This window comes from Pempheris klunzingeri, chromosome 5 (genome assembly GCF_042242105.1).
Source record: "Pempheris klunzingeri isolate RE-2024b chromosome 5, fPemKlu1.hap1, whole genome shotgun sequence".
Lineage (NCBI taxonomy): Eukaryota > Metazoa > Chordata > Actinopteri > Acropomatiformes > Pempheridae > Pempheris > Pempheris klunzingeri.
This window is the reverse complement of record NC_092016.1, coordinates 26,067,807-26,085,400: the sequence shown is the minus strand read 5'-3', so window position 1 is coordinate 26,085,400 and position 17,594 is coordinate 26,067,807. Positions and strand designations below refer to the sequence as shown.

Genomic DNA, 17,594 nt, shown 5'->3' with positions numbered 1-17,594 from the left:
GGTCTAAGGTTTCCAAAATAAAGCCACTGTTAACCAACGCGTTGCAACTTTTTTGAGCCAAGTATCGCAGTAGAAGGTAAATGTGTGGCTAATGAAAATTATGTTTTTTCCTAAATGTTTACCCCAAACCAAATTGCTGTTTTATGTACTTTGAAATGTTTCCCTCCATTAACAGCCCCTATAATCAACATTTGGGTCTAATATTGTTTCTCCTTTAATACTCCAGTATTGCTCCACATGTCCATAGTGCAATATTTTCAGTTTTCTGTGTATTTCTGTGTATATTTCTATATTTTTATGTATATCTGTGCATATATAGGATAAATGATAGTATTTATATTCTTTCCCAGTATCCTGGAATGATTTCCAAAGGCCGAAGATCAGGTGCATAAAAGCACGGATTCTGTTCCTTTTGAGCTTTTATTTGGAAAGTGACTCCACCACGCTTCCGATCCGGGTCTGGCTGATTCTGGATGACTTCCCTTAGCTTGTTACCGTATCAGTAAATGAGAGAGACGATTGGATCTGCAGGAAAATGTCAATCATCTGCTGAGGAGGCAGAACTCATCCTCCTGGCTGTCGCATTATCCAACTGCTCTGTATGGAAAGCCAAAAGGACCATAATGCCTCTCCGTGCGCCTGTGCACTGTGTGTGTGTGTGTGTGTGTGTGTGTGTGTGTGTGTGTGTGTGTGTGTGTGTGTGTGTCAGAGAATACAATAGGACAAGTATGGTGGTTTGTACTTGGTAAGAATTATTAAAGAGATATGGTTACGTGTTTACATTTTAACATTGTCAGGAAAAGTTGAATGTTTAAGTCTACTATCAGCTTTGTGCAGCTGCCAAAATCCCATGAAGATCCAGAAGATCTCCCATGACAAAAACCTAACTTTTACTTTGAAATGCTCAGTTTCCTGTTTTACTGGCTTATTGCGCGAGCTTGTTGCCGCATCCTTCCTCTTCAGCAGCACTAACTGCACCTGCAGGAGCCTCGGTCAGCACACCAGACATACAGTGAAAAAACACAGATCTGGATTCACATTCATTGTGTAAAGCAGTATAATGTTGTCTATTAATTATATATGCTCTGTATTTGTTAATGGTCTGTATTTGTATAATGCCTTCCAAGTCATTTTGAATAATAATACATTTTGAATAATAATACATTTTGAATAATAATACATTTTGAATAATCACAGCTTGTTAGAATGAAATAAGGAACCAGGACTGGAAACAAAAATTGCACCAAGTTCCAGAATCATTTTATAACCAGTGAACATGCAGGATTCTGATTGGCTGGAGAGTGGACCGTGTGCTGTGTTGCCACTGCCCTGGAGTTTTGCCATTTCACCAAACACACTGAGAAAATAAATCCTTAACTCTTGAATTCAAAAGATATATTAGAAAATATAGTAGTGTGTATAGAGCCTGTCTGTCTGTGCATGTTACCCAATAAAAACACTGCAGTATAGGCATATATGTGTACTAGTCTCTATCTCATAGTGCAGGGGTGTCCAAACTTTTTTCCCAGAGGGCCACATACAGAAAAACATCCAAAGGGCTGGGCCACTCACTAGAGGTGAGCTATACTGCTAACTTTAATCCACTAGAGGTGATGTATATCGTCTCACCTCTAGCAAAATCAATCAAATGGAGGTAAATTCTGTTTGATAACTGAATATGATTCAAGAAAGAAAAAAAACGCCTTTCCATTAGTGGGCTTTCATTTATTAGTTGTGGTACAAGCTGGTCTTTGCCTTGTAGGCTCTTGTTCAGTGTGTTCAGGTGATCAGTGAGATCCACTAAACATACCAACCATCAGCACCAGCATCAGAGGGAAGCTTGAAATAGTCTGTGCTAGAGCCCTGGTGCTCGAATTAACAGCCTTACCTCCACTTTCTTGCCCCTCGGCAGACACCGTAGATTCCTTTGTGCTCACCTGTCCCAGCTGGAGCTCCATCCGTCGCACCTCCACACAGCTTGTCCCATTTAACTCCCATCATGCCAACTGCATGTGGCACAGCTTCAAAAACATCCTCACCCGTCGTGGTGCTCTTTAGACTGCTAACATCAAGCAGCTCCTCCGTAATGCAGAAGTGATCTTCATTAGTTATTAGCTGTGCTCTCATCGCACACCGCGTCTGAAACTTTCTACACTCACTTGCTCTCTTACGTTTCCTTAATTCTGCCATTTTGGGTCACCTGTGGCACATTTCTTCTTCTATTACTCATTTTATAGAGAAGCTGCCTCGTTCAAGATAGTTACTCCACCTAGTGGTGAGACTGAGAAGTACAATACAGTCCAGCGCAGGTTCCATGTGTGGGCCGCATTCCAATACATTTTTAGAATTTCCTGCGGGCCAATGAAAATTGGACCACGGGCCGCAGTTGGCCCGCGGGCCGTAGTTTGGACACCCCTGTCATAGTGTAACTGTAGTGTAAAACAGTGGTTTGTGTACGATGTATGCTTGTGTTATTCTAATTATCGCTTTAGACTTTTTTATGAATCATGATATCATTTGAGATTTTAATCTGAGGAGTTGAGTGAAGTAACTAAATGGTAAATGTTCTGTGTTTGCATCGCACCTTTAAAGTCATTTCGAATTTTGACATCACATCCTCATTCACCCATTCACACACTCATTCATACAGGAGGTCTCTAAGCTGGAGGAGACCGTTCTCTCACACACATTCACACATTGGGGCTGCTTCAGGAGCAAGTTGGGGCTCAGTGTCCAACCAGGAACAAGGAATCAAACCGCTGAGCTCCTTAATTGATGGACGACCCACTCCACCTCTGAGCCCCAGCTGCTAATTATATTTTCGAATTTAGTGGAGTAGAAGTATAAAGCAGAATTACAAAGTTAAGTACATGCATGTGTTATACTTCGGTGCTTTGTTATATTCCACCACTGCTAATGTGTGTGTATTTTCTTCATATCATGTGTGTATATATTTAAATACACTATATATTTACATGTCCTTTCCTAATGTTGATAACTGTATGTAGGTATAAAATATATTCCATAGATGTTTATGGAAGAACAAGCATGATAGACAGTAAACTGTTGAAGGATAATGATCATAAATGTCTGATTCTACTTGAAATATGTTTAGAAAAGTTGATTTCTGTGAAGTGGGGCATTCAAAGACACCTCAGATGATGCTGTAAATAGTGAGGTGATTCTAGTGAAATACAAAACTAAAACCTTTAGTTTGATGTCACTTTTTAGTCCCAACAGACATTCAATGATCACTTTATTTCATAGTTTTTGAGACTCAACCAACAGATGGCGCCCAAACATCAATAATGTAGGTGAGAAACTCTTCTTACAACCATGGTGAAATCACATCTATAATCATTTAAAGGCAACAGAATGAGCGTAGCCAAAAGTTACAAGTAGATATTTATTGCAGTCATTAGTACCATATAGTTTCTGCTTCTTCAGTCGTTCTCTGATAAATACAAGAATAAAATGGCAGGTCTGTCAGTGTAACTGTTCATAAGGCACCAACAGCGTCAGCTGACTCTTCATACAAACCACAGTGTAACAGTACAGAGAGGCATGCAGTTAAACAGTTAAATGTCTTTCACATTGCATAGGGACACACATGTTATCTGCTCAGGCACTTCATCAGTGTCACTGACATTAACTCCATCTTCTTCAGTCTCTCGCCGTGTTCTTCTCAGTTAGGACCATCCCAACTTGTCCCATTGTGGCTAAACTTTGCAGAACTAGTTTTTTTTCTTCTTTCCCATTCCATTAATCATCTCATGACCTCTCTGGTTTATCTTGCAATCCCCCTTGATTGTACCCGAACCCCAGAGGGCTGGGGACTGCTGCTTTTGAACACTTGAATACAAATCAGAGACTTTACATCACAGCTATCCATTTTCCAAAGCACTCCATGTGGTTTTAAAGTCTTGGCCAGCCATTGTTGTTCATTTCAAATCAATGTGAACTTACAGAGTCTGGACATAACGCAATAATGTTCTGTTATTTTTCAGCCTTGTTGCATGGTAATGCAGCCGTGAGAGCAGATGGGTTTGAAATGCCTGCACTGCATTACCGTTCAACAATGAAAACAAAGCGATAATAAAAAGGAAAAATTGTCTTAAAGGTGGAGAGACACATTAAAAAAGTCCATACAAAACAGATGAAATTTGGGCTAAATGGCAAACTTTCAGTGATGGTTTATATCCATTACCCACAAACACTGCTGTTAAAAGTTGTTAGAGTGCAGCGTTCTATTCAACTCTCTCTTTTCAAAACTACAGAGCTGAGCAGATATGGATTCATGCATAGGGTGGAATATCAGACTAGCACTGTCCACTGGAGAATCATAAACATTTCTGTGCACACACACACACACACACACACACTTAGAGAACACAGTGTACTCAGTGAACACTCTGTTCCTCATGCTCCATCCAGTGTGTCTCGGGCAGACACATGGAGCTCAGCAACACACTCTCTTCTTCAGTGATATTAACCCTCACTGACAATTAAGTTTTCAGCTCAGTACAAGTATTATGTTGAATTTGTGTCTAGTATTGAACTTTAGCAGGGACCTGACATCACAGCAAGTGTTACTTATTGAATACAGTGTGTGTCAGCAGCTGCAAACTGATCAGCTGCTGCAGAAACAATTTGATTTCAATGTGTCCGGCGAAGGCAAGAAAATATCAAATGGCAGCGTGACACACTAATGCTGTGGACATTGGAGTATTTTGTGATGAGCTGCACTAATCCAGATGCACCATGCGTACCTGCTGTAAAGCTAAACCAGCCCTGGTTCCTATAGTTCCTCTATCATACCTCCATCATCTGGGATTCGAACGCACACTGAGCTCACACTAAAATGTTAAGTTAGCTGTAAGCATGTCTACCACATTAGTTTGTTTTTGACTGTTTTCATGGACAATGCAATGCAATGAAGAAACAGAAGAGCAACTCACAACTGGAAATAAAAACACAGACAGACAGACAGACAGACAGGAGACAGCTCCAGCGGCGTCTCAAGAACATTATGCTTTCTCTGCACGGCTGTTGCACTGATTTGGACCAGCTGTAAACACAACAGAGTGACACATCCAGCAAATATGGAGAAACTTTAGCATGCATTTAAAGCCAGATTGTGAATGTATTCCCCCACCAAGTCCTCAGAATACATCTGGTTCCTTAACTGCTAAAGCCTTCATATCCACCAGCCAATCCGTAATTATTACACGTACACGTAGTCATTTGGTCCATTGTTAATATAAAACATTGATTAGTGCAGGTTTCAATTTCTAAAAAAAAAAAAAAAGAAATAAATATACACCTTGATTTCTTTTATACTAAATGCCAATATTATGTTCTACAACATGCTACAAATGGAAAATAGATATTGTTTCAATCAGAGAACTTCTGCTGCACATGCAAAATCAAAATTATTGCTCAAACTCATGCTTAAAAGAAACTACTGTACCTTGATGCGTTCAGAGTTTTTTCTGAAGAAAGATCAAGTATGATCAGTTATTAATCAACCAATAAAAAAAAAGAAAGAAGCAATTTCTGTAAACGAACATAAATCAAGAAATGGGGTAAGCCATGAAGCATATTTACAGTTGGTCCGTCTGGGTAAACATAATGGGTGATGGACATTGTGAGCAGTCATGTGTGACTGAGCTCCTGCACTGTGAGCTATACTACCAAACTTTACACTGAAGGACTTTCAAGTGGCAGCGAAAACTACATGTACAACTTCTAGACACTTAAATAGAAGTGTAATGGCAGGGCTTTTCAACCAGAGGGAGAGGGTTTCCCCAACAGTGACCACGCAGACACCTGAAAATAATTTGGGAGAGAAGGGAAGTATCTGGTCACAGTTGGAGGCTACTTTGTCTTCGTCTTTCGTTTTAATTTTCAAATTCAGTACATCAATGTATGAGCAACCCTTTGCAGTTTCCTGGCCCCACTCCCCTCTCCTCATCTGGCCTCCAGAGGACAGGCATGATGCCCAGCGTAAAAAATATGCAGACTCAAAAGGAGGGAGTTCACTGTCCAACCTCCACCCAACGTGGACCCCTATAGAAGCCGCCCACATTGAGCCTCGGTCTGTTCCAGGTTTCTTCCCGTTAAAGGGGAGTTCTTCCTGCCACTGTTGCTCAATATAATATCTGATGCTGCTCATGTGGGGATTCTTGAATCCTTAATGTTGAATTCCTGAATCGTTGGGTCTCTCTCTAATTAAAGAGTTTGGTCTAGACCTGCTCTTCATGGAAAGCGTCTTGAGATAACGCTGTTGTGAACTGGCGCTATATAAATAAAGATTGATTGATTGATTGTAGTTCTCTGTTACACATGGACTGATGGTAACAGCTCCAAAAAAACATCAGTTACAATCACTGTCCAAATGTCAAAAACACACAAATTTCTCTGACTTATAAATCTGCAGCGAATCTTGTACTGCATGAACACATGCTGAGTGCTGAATGTGCTCTGACCACCTGCCACCACCGTTCACAGTCACTTTGTGCAGGAAGAGTGTGCACAAAGTTAAAGTCACAGTGCTGGTTTTAGAGAAATAAAGCCTCTTTGTGTTTGTCCATGTAATTATCTGTCAACTTCCTTATTTTTCAATTGATTTGATTTGTAACATAAACTCTTGAAACTGATCGTGTGTTTTACACACAAAGCCACACCTGACCCCAGGAGACAGTCTGTTTCTAAAGAGCTTCGGGGAAAAGCTGCTCTGCCTGCCTGGTCCTGTGTTTTCCAGTTACAGTTCCAAATGTATGAGGTACAGTATTTTCTAGCCTGTACATCTGTCTCCGTAGGAAATGTGCTGTCATACAATACTGCAGTGCTGTCGTGCCACATTTTAATCATCTCCATCCGCTGACAGTGAGGTGTGTATTTATCACGCATCGATGCTTTAACTGTGGACATCGTGCCGGTGTTTCCTCAGGTAACACTCATCACTCAGTCTCAAAGAGTTCATTTGCAAATCGAGATAAATGCCATTCTCAAGATGAATAAACCTACACCAGTTTAATGGATGTTCACTGGAGTGCACAGGAAAGAAATGGAACAAAATAAATAAAAGGGAGATATCTGTGTTTGCAAATGCACCCTTCTCTTCTCCAGCCAGTGAAGCCTATGAAGAATGCAGACTTCAGTCCAATGTAGTCTCTTTGTGTTAACGTCATCCATGTTTTAACTTTTACTTGGATGCTCTGTTTTAGCTGGCAACCAGCTGAACTGATACGGTTCCCGCGGCACTAGTAAATCTATGTCAAGTCTCTTCTGTTCTTTTTCGCTGTTTACCGTCCTGTACCCGAGCAGTGACATGGCCCCTTTACAGACTTCCTGGATGCGTTTGACCTTGTTGTGAGGCAGCGTGCTACGCCAAGCCTGGGAGACGTGAGCTGCATTTCGCGACGTGATTTGGAAGGCATTGGCGGAGCCTTTGCCTTTTCCATGGGTCACCTTGTAGATCCACTCCGCCAACTGCGTGGTCATCTTCAGACCTGCAAACTCATACATGCCATTTATCTCCTCAAGTGGGTTGCGCACCACGTCCTCATAGCGAACCATTTTGTAGCGGCCTTTTAGAAATGGAGGGGGCTTCAGGACGGCCCTTTCGTTGATGCGCACGTGGCTACGGCAGATCTCCTGCATGACTTGATACTGCACCTCCACTGCTGGTATGCTTCTGGCTCTATGCTCCAAGACGATGGCGTCATCATTCACGAAGGCTTTGGCCGATTCCTCTCTAGATCGCACGACAGCCCGAGGGTCTCGGACCAGGTGGATGATGCGGAGATCTAGGCTTGGGTCCTGTAACAGCGGGTAGAGGGACTCCAGCTCAAAAAATCTCACTCCTTTTAACACCACGTGACTGTAAGAGCTGCAGGCCGTCTCCACCCCCTGCAGGTCCGTAGAATCACATTTCTGGAAGCACAGAGTCTGGTTGCTGAGCTGGTTGCGTGGCGTGAGAGGACAGGCCGGCAGTGAGCACAGAGCTCGACTGTGACTCCACATAAACAAGGAGGTCACATTGTGGTTCTCTGGCAGGTAGGCCTCCATCACCGAGAAGTCACACTGGAATATGCTCCGTAGCAGGTCCCTCACGGCCATCCGGAGAACCCGCGCGCTGGGTTTCTGCAGGGAGGTCCACACATGCCAAGCGGGCTCCATAAGATAGAAGACCGATGGGTGCTGACTGAACACCTGACCCAGGAAGGAGGAGCCCGATCGCCACGATGACAGCAGCAGAACGTGAACTTTCCCGTTAGAGGGGGCAGAGTCGCAGGGACTGAGCTGGACATACCAGCCACAGAACAGCACCACTGCTGCCCCCTGCAGGATCACCAGGAAGATCATGGTGCTGAGGTTCACTCTGCAGCGGGGCATGATGGCTGCGGATCACTGACGGTCTCTGGTGCTTGATGTGGATATTTCTCTTCATATGCTGCAGAAAAGACAGGGCTGAGGGTTAAGGACAGGGTTGAATTGAAGGAGAGGGAGACAGAGGGAGAGAGAGAAATGAACATGTTGAATGGGAAATGGGAACACTTGTCATTGCAAATCACCTTTTAGCAACTCTTGTTGTTATAATACAGTAGATAATGAAAAAAAACGTATCGTCAAAAACAATCAGAGACCCTCATGACCAACTAAAAACGAAGACAGCAGATATAACATGAACATGAAGGGCCTGTCCGTACAAGTTCTCAGACACCCTTTCTGCTGACTGTACTTATATCTACAGGAAGGCTGTTGAAGCACCTGGGTGCCACAAAATCAAAATCTTCATTTTGAACGAAAGGCGCCTCGCCACAAGGTAAAGCTGGGAGAGGCTCAGCAATATGCGAATGTTTTTGGTGAGCCGAAGCATACGTGAGTTTTCAATTAAATTGAATTTAGTGATCATATTCATCATCTGGGCAATTAACAAGTGGACAGTCCTGCCCCAGGAGTCATATATCAAAAGTTCATGTGTGTATGAGGGGGTCTGATGTGGAGACCCTTACAGGTGATTAGTAGAATCTTAAGTGAATGAACTGAATCCTGTTTCAGCAGCAGTAAAGGAAGTGAAGCCTACACAGTGGGGACAGTGGAGTGTTTGTTGGTTTTACATATGAGGCTTGCTGCACTGAGAGCTTTTACTGCATCCTGAGGCAGAAAGAGTGTCTCCACAGATTCAGCTTCTTTGCCTTCACACCACTGCCCGCTCAACGACCTCTGCGCTCCCTGACCAGAACACGGCTTAGAGAGGAATCACATTCGCCCCATTTTTCTACCGTTTATTTCTGCCGTCACTTCCTGGCCACCAGTAAAACACCGGCAACGCCACACACAACAGCACCTCACTATCTCTCACAAAGGATGTCGACCCCGACAACGCCGACCCAGAGAAGAGGGCGATTTTTTTTTTAATTTGTTGGAGCACACCGCTGATAGCAAGGATGGAATGCTGTCCATGCCTCTGGTGATTCTCTACTGCGGCCCTGAGAGCTCAAGGCACTGCAACTTAAGTAAGAAAAAAAAGTGCTGACATGTGGGAAGGTTCGTCATCCCTGCAGTTTATGACGTGACTGCTGTAACAGATGAGTTTGGGAGACTTACGGGAATATAAAGTACTGACTCTCCGTCCACATGTGCCACATGTGGAAGCAGATGTGTGCAGAGGTGACAGGCATATGTGTGTGAAATGTAAGAATAATTCACTCTTGATGCCTTGATGTTCTTTCCATAGTCAGTGTGCAGTGTGAGCTACTGATGCTTTGCATTATCGGCCTTTGTCCCGTTCATTAGAACCTTCTGTTTGTGGCAAACATATGAAACTGTCAGTATTTCTCCAAAGTGTTTCAGAGTAGAAACGCTCCTGAAAGAGAATCGAGGATAAAACTCAGTAAAAGTCTTGTGGGGTTGCATTAAATGCAGGGACAGCCACCACGCCTACAGGTCTGACCCAGCCTCTGAAAAAGAGAGGAAAGAAAAAACAGATGCAGTATTGTGGACTGAAGTTTCCAGTGGGAGACTGAGATCACTGCTGGCTGAGGCAATCCATGCAAGCGTACCATAATATGTTGTGCTTATTGAACAAGCCCTGACACGAGCTCCTCACCTTCAGACCCTCAGGATACAGAGGCACACACCAGGCATCATGACAGATTGCTTCTCCTCTCTCTTTAAGTCCCTCTCTCTCCCTATCACTCAGTTTTCATCTATAGCTGGCATTGTTCACACGACATATTATACATACTATCCAGTTTGCACTCGTGCATTGACTTATAGCCCTCTATTGTTGTGATAGTAGGCCAGTCATAACGGTTCCATCTTATCAGATCCTCTCACCTCCGTGATTTTGTTCAGTGTTGAAAAAGTAGCTCTACTTCTCATGAAGTTAAAATTACTTTTGTCGCAAAAAAGCTTGTAGCTCCTATGTTTATATTGCTTGTACCGTCTTTATACTTAAACATTCACTCCATCCATGTACTGTCGATATAAATACTAATACAAAATAATGTTTTGTCATACTGTATGTCTCACTGGCTAATATGACTATGTAGTGCATCATAAGGCTCGTCCCTACTTTGGAATCCTTATAATATGCTTGATTGTCCCAAGAGAGTGGTCCGTCTAATCAAATTACAGTAAATTTAACTTGCATCATCTCACTTCATGGCTAAAATGTGGGTTACAGCAAATTGAAAACAAATGAAAATACATTTTGAGTTACAATTCCTTTGATGTTGGATTCTCAACTGTTTCGAGAGCATTTCGAGAAAAGAACTCACAAAACTCCAGCTAGGATATGTGAGACTTCTGGCTCAATCTTCTGGTCCTCCTGAGCTGCCACATACTGTGTTTCCTCTTAGTGGGTACAGCTATGTTTCATGGGGACTGGATCCAGGTACCGGGCAGTTTCAAATAACTCTCTATTTCCTTCCAATCTAGATCGCGTTGGAAAGTGTTCCCAGAAGGAAGAAGTTAATGTGACTTTGAATTACAGTCCAGGATTAACGTTGCACGACTGAGCCCTGCAGAACCAAACAGTTGAATCAGCTCCAAAAACAAGACGGCGCTCCAACAGGAGAGAGATTACCATCCACACAAGCAGAAATGCTGTTGAATTTGCCCATTTGAAAAGTTTTCTTGCAAGTTTAAAAGCATTAATAGAGCATTTCTGGTGATTATATGGATCCAATGTCCCCCTCTGTGCTACTACGCTGATGATAACACACCCAGCTGATAAACTTTTGTGCAAAATGAATCTCATTCATTTAAGTGCATCCCTGATGAAGATCCACGTCCAGTGGTGGGCAAGTAAAGTCTAGTGCGTTAGCAGCTCCTGATCAATGTTCACTTTCTACGGTTGAGCAGCAGCTAGACAGTTTGTAGACTCTTGTGTGTGGGCCAGGCTTGCTTTAGCTCCTTTGCTTCTGCTACTGGTCACACTGTTCGAAGGATCGCTTTGGCTCCCATGTGGTGCAGTAAAGAAGCCCTTCCCTTTCATTGGAGAGATTATACATATACATAGTTGATGCCCAGTCAGACACATCTATCAGAGTTCAATGGAAGCCCGTGAGCGCTTTAAAATGCAGAGGAATACACTAGGAGCTGCTCAAAGTCTACTTTGTTATTTTCATGGCTACGAGGAACAGCACAATGTACGTTTGTGATGGTCTGGATTAGGGATGCATTCCGACAGCTGGTTCAGTTTTGAATCCGGTTGGTAAAATTGGGTTTGTTAAGCTCCACAGCTAATGAATCCCTCACCGAATCCTTTATTCACAACCTCTATTAGAATAGTCTCTTTTGCTTCTTTTTGACAGTACAGCAGTAAAGACAGACAACCGATCACAATCACAAACACGTGCTGACGTAAGGCCGAGTGACCGAAACATGGAGGACCGCCTTAATCTTAATTGTTCCAAATTAGTGGAAACACTTCACCAAAACCAACAGAAGGACTGCAAAATGCAATATAAGCTGGAGGGTACTCATGACAAGGGATGGAATGATAGGTTCATTGCTTAAATATTATTAGATTGTTCAGTGAGAATGCAGTTCCCCAAACATGCTGCGTAACAAGCATTTGGGGGTTAATGCAGGATGTTGTGCAGCTGCAGAGAACAGCCATGAGCATCCGTGGACAGAGCACTGCCTTCAGAGGATAAATAAACTACGCAGCCAGGAAGTCCTCTTCAACAACAACCTCAAACAGCTGCTCACTTTTTTTTGTCAGCTCCCCCCCCCGCTTTAAGCTCACCTTCAGCCAACTGTGTTCCTAATCGTGCTCAACACTCTCACTAAATAATTAAAGAGAATCAGCACTGAACGCACCACAGCAAACAGCAGTTCAATCAATCTGCCTGGTGTCACTTCACATGGAAAGATTCCTGCCAGGGCAAAAACGTCTGTAGAAAAAGTACAAATAAAGATGTGAGCAACTTGAATTCAAATGTGTTGTTAAGTGTCTGTCAGACCCTGAAGGCATCAATCCTGGATTTACTGCACAACACATTCTAAGTTACTTCTCCTGTAAATAATGGTTAATTCTGCAAAGTTTTTAAACAGATACATGACTTTTGTCTGATGTTTCCACAGATATTTAACCCCAGACATACTGTGATCCTTGAAGCAGGCCGGCCCTGAACGCACCACTAGCCCGTGTCCTCTCCTGGGTCTGTTCCAGGTGAAGGGCTGGAGCTCCCCGGGCAGTGCCGAGGCTGAGGCCAGCTCACAAACATCTCCAGCAAATGTGGATTTTCTGCATCTACGCTGAAATCATCGCGTTTGTTTTCAACATATTTCCAGAACAATAAAGCTGCCGTGAAAAAGGCGAAAAGTCCAGAACCGAACCGGGGCTTGTTCTGCAGAACGTCACCCGGACCAGACGGGATTATTGGGGTGTAATGGAGCCCCCCCGTGTCCATGCGGGTTAGACATGAAACCGTCTGATAAAGTCTTCAGTCTGGTTCGGGTGTGGGTGAGTTACTGGGGGTGTTTGGTGGTCGAACTATTCTGACTTTTGAGGGCGAGACGGGCGAAATTATTAATGCGTTGTCCCCAAAAGTTCGGCCGCTGGCTCCAGGAGTCAGCGGGGCGAACCAGAAAGAAAAGCCCCTGTCCGAGGAGAAGAGTTCAGACAGTTCACATGTTTTATTCCCCCCCCCCCCAAATATCTTACCTTTAGCTCCGTTTCGGCCGTGCTGCCCGCCCGCTGAGCCGGTGCGCAGTGCCCTCTGTCCCGGCAGCCCGGTGCTCTCCTCCCTCCTCCCCGCCGTCCTCGGACAGCAGCTGCTCGGCCTCTCCCACCGGCCGCCTGCGTACAAAGCGCCGTTTGAGACGTGGCCAGGGGCTCTGCTCTGCTGGGCCGCCTGGCAGTTGGCTGGGTGGGGGCTGGTGGTCACAGGAGGAGGAGGAGGAGGAGGAGGGTGTGTGGGTGGGTGTAGTGCAGCGGGCGGGACCTGAAGGGTGCCAGGAGCTCCGTGCTGCTGCGACATAACCCCCCCAAAGTCTCACATTGTGGGTGTCACATCTGCTGGGCCAGGTGGGTGTCACCTGAGCCGGTCAAGTGTGTCTGCAGGTATGGGGGCTTAAAGAGAGCAAACCTTTGTGCTCTAATATTTGTGGAAATGAGTAACATGAACGTCCAGAGGACATGTGGGATTATTTCACAGTACTGTGGAGAGCTGCTGTGAGGATGGCTGGGAAATAACCATAAAAAGAGTCAGGTTGTAATTATGAGGTTTATTTATCTATTACCACAAAGGCCTCTGCTTTAGATTAGATTAGATTCAACTTTATTGTCATTACACCTGTACAGTACGAGGCAATGAAATGCAGTTTGACATCTAACCAGAAATAAGTAGCAAGTGTAAAAATATATATGGAGTATGTACAGAATATACAGAGTGAGGATGTTTACAGATGCTATATACAGGTTAGTGCTGTGAACGTGTGTGTTAGTAGACATAATATATGGTTATATGGATGAATGAATGAATATAGACATGATATACAGGCTGTATAAATATAATATACAGATTAGATAGATTAGAAGAGTGGAATGTACATATAATACAGGTGTATACAGATTGAGGTGATATAACATACTGCATTTAAATACTATATATATGATCATATCCTTTAAATGATCATATCCTTTAAAACTGCGTATCATTTTTACCACATAAACCATTGTCTCTGTCCCACGTGGCAGCTCCCATGCTGTCTCAAACAAGTGAATGTGAAATAATATTTCTGTGCGATAGCCCAAGGCTTTCTGGTCAGCAGACAGCATGGAAGGTTCCCCACAAACCAGACACAGGTACTTATAACTTACAGACCACTGCGGGGACATGTGGCCAACGGTAGCTCAGCATTTACTCAAGATCGGTACATCTCTACACATTTTGGCACTTTAACATTATTTGCGGTTTTCCATTTTATGCACCTTTATACTTTTACTGCACTGCATTTTAGAAGGAAACATTGTACAACAACAACTATAGTTAGTAGCTACTGTATTCTTTAAGATTTTGAATAAGACCATATAAGGAGTGCAGAGGATGTGGTGTACTGTTAAAGGTTAAATCACCCAACACTACATGAAACAGATGAAATGCTCTCCACAGCCACCAGCTACGACTAAAGTGTTGTACTGGGGGCAACCCAATAATAACACATGATAATTTAACCACAGAGGGGGACCAGAACAAGGTCTTAATCTTAATTTGTGGTCATTGATGAACATTTTGACAAATGTGGTGGCAATGGGAGACATGAGCAAAAACGGACACATAGTCCTGATTAGCAGGAGGAGTTTCGGTCGTCATGGTAATGGACCTCGTCCCTCCTGGTCCCCTCGGTGTCCTGGTTTGGTGGCTTTGTTTCTTGTCTTTTCTTTCTGCATGCAACATCCTCTTCGCTAGTGTTATTTGTTCACACATGGATTTGTTTTGGGAGCCAGTTCATTGTGCAAGACTGCTCTCATTTTGCCGTTTGATTGAACTTCTTCTTCTGGTACCTTAATTTGGGTGTCAGATTTGGCAGGCTACGGTGGTCATTGTTTTGGTGTGAGGAGTACACATTGGTTGGTTGTGTCAACCAGCGTTGTTAATTCGGGGGTGAGAGAGCTTTTGTCAGTCCTGTGCTCAGCTGTTGTCCAGTTTGGGTGGGCTCAGAAGAACTTTTGGGCCTTTAGTTTAGCCTTTATCGGTAGTTTCTTCCCCTTGCTAGATTTATCGCACGGGTTCTATCAGAAACTCACTGTTTACACTGTTTTCTGTTCTGAAAGTGAAGCATGGCCTCTATAGTAGAGGATTTTGCAAAGTCGTCCTCTGAGGAGCTTTTTGAGCAGATCAGCTGTTAAAAGTTGCTGAGCACTATGGAGCGATAAGTCCTGGACAATAAGTTGAAAAATATGTAAAAAATACATAAGAGAAGAATACTGGTAACTGAGGATGGCTGAGCACTGTTTAAGTAGGTTTAAACCAGTAGGTGTAAAATTTGAAACAGCAATAAAAGCTTCTAATGTTGCACTTAAAATAACATGAAATTGAGCAACAAAGTGGTCTGGTGAGGGCTCCGTTCAACAAATATTGTTTGTGTTTGATGTTGCAGCTAGTTTGGCTTTGGTTTCCAAATTCACAGCAAAAGATCCAGAGGGCTCTTTCTTTATTAGGATGGCCGAGTCCAGAGACTCCAGAGACTCCCAACTTGTTCCGCCTCACTAAATAAAGCAGGACTCAGTTTTGAGCTCTGCTCAGGTAGCAGTTAGTGTTCGACTTCAGTTCCCAGTTGAAGGGGTCGACATGACCCTTGGTAATGATGTGACTGTGTGTGTAACGTGGCTGAACTACTTTCTGTAGAGTCATTCTCAGCACCATCTGCAAGTGTGCCAGAGTCTGAAGTTCAAATTCAAAATCAGCTGAGCAGAATGGACCTGTGTTTGGCTCCTCTGGGCCTTGACGATTGAAGTGGATGGCAGGGAGATTGACCACATGATTCATCCATAGGAAAACAATACAACACTGAAAAAAAGGGGGATGCATCTGGTTCCTGTACGAGCCAGACTAATATCCTGTCCTTCTGCTCTGTGCAGCCAAAGCCAAAGCTCTTTGGTCACCACTAAATGCCTGCTGGATGGAGAGAGAGGAGTGGGGGGGTGGGAGGTGACTTTGCCTCTGGGCACTGGTGTGAAATCACTTTGAAAACAGTCGCAGTAAGGTGTAAAAAAAAAAAAAAGAAAGCCCCCTGTTACTCAAACAATAGTTACTGCCTGTGTAACGGAGTGTGACAGCACTATCATTGGTTCTAGTATGAGTATGGGCTGGTTGGTCTAGACTTAAATACTGCATGTCTCAACTGCTGGATGTACCGTCATGATGAATTGTACTGTCCTTCATAGTGCAGAGAGGATTGACCAAATTGACTGTGGTGATCCCCCAACTCTCCCTCTTGTGACACGAGTAGCTTTCATCAGAAGGTTTGCTGTACGTGTTAGAGTCATGCCCCTCTCAGGATGTACTGTGGTGATCCACTGACCTTTCATCTAGCACATACCAACCATAGGTCAAACCTTCACTACAGCTGACTGAATTCTAAAAGTCAGAAGTGGTACTAAATACCAATAGGCTGGTATGTTTTGTATTTCCTGTTATTACTACAGAGCTTTATAGTAAGGCCAGATATTAAATACACAAAAATGATGTTTTCTTGTCATAACTTTATACACCCAGTAGTACTACCTGTATCTGTAGCTGCACTTCAACTGCATCAATCCACACAAGAGTTTCTATAAAATCACTGAAATATTAACATTTGGAGTGTAGATGAGAATGTTAGGTACTGTAGTTGAGCAAACAGGGTGTAACTCTTACTCAACTCTGTGGCCCAACCTAAGCTGGCAGACTGGGAGGCTTAAATGACATAATACTGTGATACTGGTCCAAAACTTCATGCGTGCACACACACACACAGATGACAAACTAGTCATGGACACGCACACATACTAACAGGGACAGTGGGCCAGAGGAAAAATGAAAACCATGACTCTTGCCTAAAATACTGCAGCTTGTACTCCCACACAGCACTGCACAATTCTTCTTAACCCACCATTAAACACAAATAAAGCAGATTACAGAAGAATAGTTGTGTTTCTTGTTGTGATCAATAAGGTGCTTATGTGTGGCTTCCTAATCTCAATGGTGGGTATCAGTCGAGCTTCTCAACGTCTCAGTCAAAGATTAGTCCGTTTCCATGGTCAGGTGCTGAAAGTATGTGCTATGGGGTATAGTGGGAATTTATTTGGTCACATATTAACAGGGTTTAAGGATTAAGAAATGACACAGAACAGAAGAATGTTATTTATCTTGAATTTTCAACTTCCGTCCTTCCACCCTTCTTGCTATTATTCAGCTATAATGGCATCATTATGGACATTATTAAATAAAGAGTGGTCACTGCTGTTACTCACACATGAATGTTTTCAGTTCAAAAAAGAAGCTAGAAAAGTGTAAAATGTACAGATTGTTTATTATCAAATCATCTAAAGCTATGTACAATACAAAAATAAAGGAGCACGCCCAACA

At 43.3% G+C, this 17,594-nt stretch overlaps 1 protein-coding gene across 1 annotated transcript; it reads right to left on the bottom strand.

Annotated features, from left to right (window-relative positions):
* Positions 1-7,023: 7,023 nt before the first annotated feature.
* chst6 (carbohydrate sulfotransferase 6) lies at positions 7,024-8,400 on the bottom strand. Its single transcript, XM_070831366.1, has one exon. The coding sequence runs from the start codon at positions 8,398-8,400 to the stop codon at positions 7,201-7,203; it is 1,200 nt and encodes a 399-aa protein (XP_070687467.1). The 3' UTR covers positions 7,024-7,200.
* Positions 8,401-17,594: the final 9,194 nt, after the last annotated feature.

What these genes read in the sequence shown, in the direction of transcription:
- chst6 (XM_070831366.1), bottom strand. Translation starts at nt 8,400, where the DNA reads ATGCCCCGCTGCAGAGTGAACCTCAGCACCATGATCTTCCTGGTGATC.